This window comes from Dioscorea cayenensis, unplaced genomic scaffold, assembly GCF_009730915.1.
Source record: "Dioscorea cayenensis subsp. rotundata cultivar TDr96_F1 unplaced genomic scaffold, TDr96_F1_v2_PseudoChromosome.rev07_lg8_w22 25.fasta BLBR01001413.1, whole genome shotgun sequence".
NCBI classification, from domain to species: Eukaryota; Viridiplantae; Streptophyta; class Magnoliopsida; order Dioscoreales; family Dioscoreaceae; genus Dioscorea; species Dioscorea cayenensis.
Genome location: NW_024087804.1, coordinates 1 through 4,117, shown reverse-complemented (window position 1 = coordinate 4,117; position 4,117 = coordinate 1). Strand labels below are relative to the sequence as shown.

At 35.8% G+C, this 4,117-nt stretch overlaps 1 protein-coding gene across 1 annotated transcript; it reads left to right on the top strand.

Annotated features, from left to right (window-relative positions):
• The first annotated feature begins 1,542 nt into the window (after window positions 1-1,542).
• Window positions 1,543-2,318, top strand: LOC120256379. The gene is made up of 4 exons (XM_039264076.1): window positions 1,543-1,743; window positions 1,826-1,912; window positions 1,991-2,186; window positions 2,290-2,318. Exons 1-4 carry the CDS (start codon window positions 1,543-1,545, stop codon window positions 2,316-2,318), a joined length of 513 nt encoding a protein of 170 aa, XP_039120010.1.
• Window positions 2,319-4,117: the final 1,799 nt, after the last annotated feature.

The following is a 4,117-nucleotide window of genomic DNA, read 5'->3' as shown; positions in this document are numbered from 1 at the left end:
TCCCAAAATAAAACACTAAGTCGAAGGGAAAGGGATGTCTTGGCTCTTCACCAAGCTTTGGGTGATTAAAGTTATGAGGGTGCATGATATTTAATTAATTATTTCAAAGGTTGGGCAGTACTGCATCCAGTTGCACACGGCTGCATGGGCGAGCACTGCACAGTGGGTGGGAGGCCCATGTATATATATTATATTCTTTATTTCATTTATTATATTGGTTATTATTATTTGTTTATTTATTCTATATTAAATAAATTGATGTGACACCAATGTGGAATATATTTATTTTTTTAATTTTTTTTTTCTTTGATGTATTTAATGGGTAGATGGCATACGATCATTAATTTTAGGACTTGTTATATTTTATTTTATTTTGTGTTTATGTATTTAGGCCATATTGTGTCCAATGCAATTCTCTTTAATTTTTTACAAAAATGGATTGTATCTAGGATACATATTTGTAAATTTTAGAGAAAATATAATCAAGTGATACAAGAATCCAAAAATAAGTGGAGCAAGAAGCCCAGCGTGAAGTCCTTCTTTTGTATGGAGCGCAAAGCCATGTAATTGATTAGGATTTTAGATTAACCTATGAAATTGTGTTAATCTTAGATGTTCGTGATCGTATGCATGTGATGCCTTGAATGTGTATGTATGTCATATTTATACATGTATGTTTGATGTAATGTGAGACCTAATTAATAACATGCAAAATAAATTCTCCCAAAATAAAACACTAAGTCGAAGGGAAAGGGATGTCTTGGCTCTTCACCAAGCTTTGGGTGATTAAAGTTATGAGGGTGCATGATATTTTCCCTGCATGAGGGGGTCTTGTATTCACTCATAATTTTAAGAACCTTTAGTGCATTGTATGTCGTCAATCGAAACAAATTCCTACCAAATTATACTGTATTGGTTGAGGGGGTGGAATTCAATTGTTAAACTGACAGAAGTTGGTGGGCTTGACTTAGATAGTTTACGAGCCATTAAATTGTATGGGTTGAGGCTTGGTGAACTATGGGCAAAAATTGATTAGACTACCTATGGAATAGGTTGCCATGGGATGCCACTATATTAACTCTAGTGGTGTAATTATACTGTATAAGTTGACCTCCATTGAATTTAATAGAGAACACAATCACTAACTACGACATCTGACCAACAAGGATTTCCGATTTCTACAATGGGAGTGTAGATTTGGGAAAAATTGTAGTTGGAGCCAAGTTTTATTTAAAGACCTAAATATAACTTTGGTATAATATAAGTGAACTAATAATCTGGTTTTTATTTTCTCACAGTTTATTTCTCGATATGACTAATAACCCACTTAACATTTTTCTTGAGAAAAATATCCTTCCCGGGCCTAATTATGTAGATTTTCTTAGAAATTTAAGGATAATCCTCAATTTAGAGCGAATCAGGTATGTTCTTGAGGCCGATATTCCTACCGAACCTCCACCCAAGACATGCAAGGAAGAACAAGGTATTTATCTAAAATTGTTAGACGATGACTTGCGAGTGAGGAGTTATATATTAGCCTCCATGAGCAGTGATCTGCAAAGCTCTCATGAAAAGATGAGTGATGCAAGAATAGCACTGTTGCACTTGCAGGAGCACTATAGAGAGCATAGTTGGACTGCTCGATATGAAATATTGAGAGAGCTTTTTAGGGCAAAGATGAGTGAGGGTGGTGAAGCTGGAGAGCATGTCCTCAAAATGATCTCTATGATTGAAAGATTGGAAGTTCTTGACTTTTCCATGGACTACAATCTTTAGGTTGATCTTATCTTATAATCTCTTCCTGATTCCTTCTTTCATCTTACAGTCTCTTCCTGATTACTTCTCTCAGTTTATTGTTAATTTTAACATGAATGATATTGAGTGCACATTGGCTAGTCTTCTTAATAAGCTAGTGAGTACTTAGTCTCAAATGAAGACTAAAGGGAAGGATGTTGTTGCTTTAACTATCTCTACTTCTATGCTCTCAAAGCCGAAGAAGAAAAAGATGGCCAAGAAGCATAATGCTTTGGCTCCCAAAGGTGTGGAAGGAGTGGTTACGAATAAAGGTAAGGCTCCTATGGTTCGTGAGAGTGAGAGCTCTAAGCAAGCGGGCAAGTGTTTCCTTTGTGGCGAGGCTGGTCATTGGAAGCGAGATTATCCACAGCTCAGAGCAAATGGCGCTACAGGTACAGAACAATTTGTTTTCAAGCAAATTGTTCAATTTCTATATTTTCTACTTCTTGGATTTTTGATTCAAGAGCTAGTGCTGATGTTTGTATTATGAATCAGAATCTGGAAAGAAGATGGAAGCTGGGTGAACGAGAAGTGATGATCAACATGGGAAACGGACAGAGTGTCTCAACAACTCACATAGGATCTACTTCTATTCTTTTATATTCTTGACATGTTTTAGTTTTAGAGGATTGTTTAGTATTACCAACTGGGTTAAAGAACATTGTTTATGTTCCAGTTTTAAAAGTATGTCTTTAAATTTGAGGAAACTAATTGTGATATTTATTTTGGAAATAAATTAGTTGGCAATGACTCTTTAGTAAATGGATTGTATTATCTAAATGTTTAGAATAAATGTGTTGTGAATGCTATCACTAAAAGGCATGGTAGGCATGAGATAAATCAAAAACTTGTATAGCATTTAAGATTAGGTCATGCTGGAGAACAAAGGATTGATGAGTTGGAGAAAAATGGCCTCATAGGTCCATTGGGATTGAATCCCTATCCGACATGTGAGTCTCGTCTTTTTGGCAAGATGACCAAATCTCCTTTCATTAGACATCCTTAGAGGGCATCACAAGTTTTAGATTTAATGCACACCGATGTTTGCGGGCCGATCAATGAGATGGCTCACAGTGGTTTCCACTATTTCATAACTTTTACCGATGACCATTCTAGGTATGGTTATGTATACTTAATGAAGAACAAGTCAAAGGCACTTGACACAGTTAGAAAGTATAAGGCTTAGTGGAAAATCAAACTGGTCATCGTATAAAGACACTGCGATCGGATCATGGTGGTGAGTATATAAATACCGAGTTTGACTTGTTCTTAAAGGAACATGGGATAGTTTCAAAATTAACACCACTAACGACTCGTCAACTGAATAAGGATGGCTAAGCATAGGAATTTAACCTTGTTGGACATGATTCATTTTATGCATAGTTACATAGATTTGCCTATTTCTTTGTGGGGTAATGCACTTCTCATGGAAGGAGCTTTAGATAGCTATGAAGTGTATGCTGAAGTATTTTAGGACTAAAGGTATGCTTCTAATCTATAGCAATGAAGAGTTAAGTGTGGATGGTTACATAGATTTGGACTTTCAGTCTGATGTTGATGACCGGAAATCCACATAAGGGTTTATATTCCCTCTTAATGGTCAACCAGTGAGGTGAAATAGTTGTAAGTTACTACTACAGATTTCACCACTAAGACTAAATATGTGGTTGCATCGAAGGTTGTTTGGACCAACAAGTTCTTGATAAAACATTTGGTGGTTCCAAATGTGGAAGCTCTCGTTATCACTTTATTGTGACAATAATAGAGCTATAACACAGGCGAAGGAACTAAGGTCTCACAGTATATCCAAACATATCGAGCAGCTGTACCACATCATTTGAGAGATTGTTGGAAGAGGCGACATAGCCATCTAGAAAATAGTCCCAGCAGATAACTTATCTGACCCACTCACCAAGCCACTATCATAAGCTCTGTTAGAACGACATCCTAAAAAGATGGGTGTAAGATACCAAAGTGGTTGGCATTGAGTGTAAGTGTGAGATTGTTAGGATTATGCCCTCGAATGCCCACGATGATACTTGTATTAGGGCATTTCATTTATATTATACATTGTTATTATTATTAATAGGCAATTATTTTGATGTTCATATAAATTTTGTGATGGCATTCTAATTAGTTTTGAATATCATAGTCCATGTGTATTAAGTTAAACCTTCTACTCTTTGTAGGATAAAGAGGAGAGCACTATAAGGGTTTGGTACTTATACACTTAAATAGTTTGCAAATCGGAGAATCTTTAATTGGGCGTTAAAGGTTTATAAAGATTTGTATGGCATATACTTTGACAAAGAGTGCTAGTTGA

What these genes read in the sequence shown, in the direction of transcription:
- LOC120256379 (XM_039264076.1), top strand. Translation starts at nt 1,543, where the DNA reads ATGAGCAGTGATCTGCAAAGCTCTCATGAAAAGATGAGTGATGCAAGA. An exon ending in CTAGTCTTCTTAATAAGCTA is followed by an intron (nt 1,913 to 1,990) that starts GTGAGTACTTAG and finishes ATGCTCTCAAAG; the next exon opens with CCGAAGAAGAAAAAGATGGC. An exon ending in CAGAGCAAATGGCGCTACAG is followed by an intron (nt 2,187 to 2,289) that starts GTACAGAACAAT and finishes ATTATGAATCAG; the next exon opens with AATCTGGAAAGAAGATGGAA.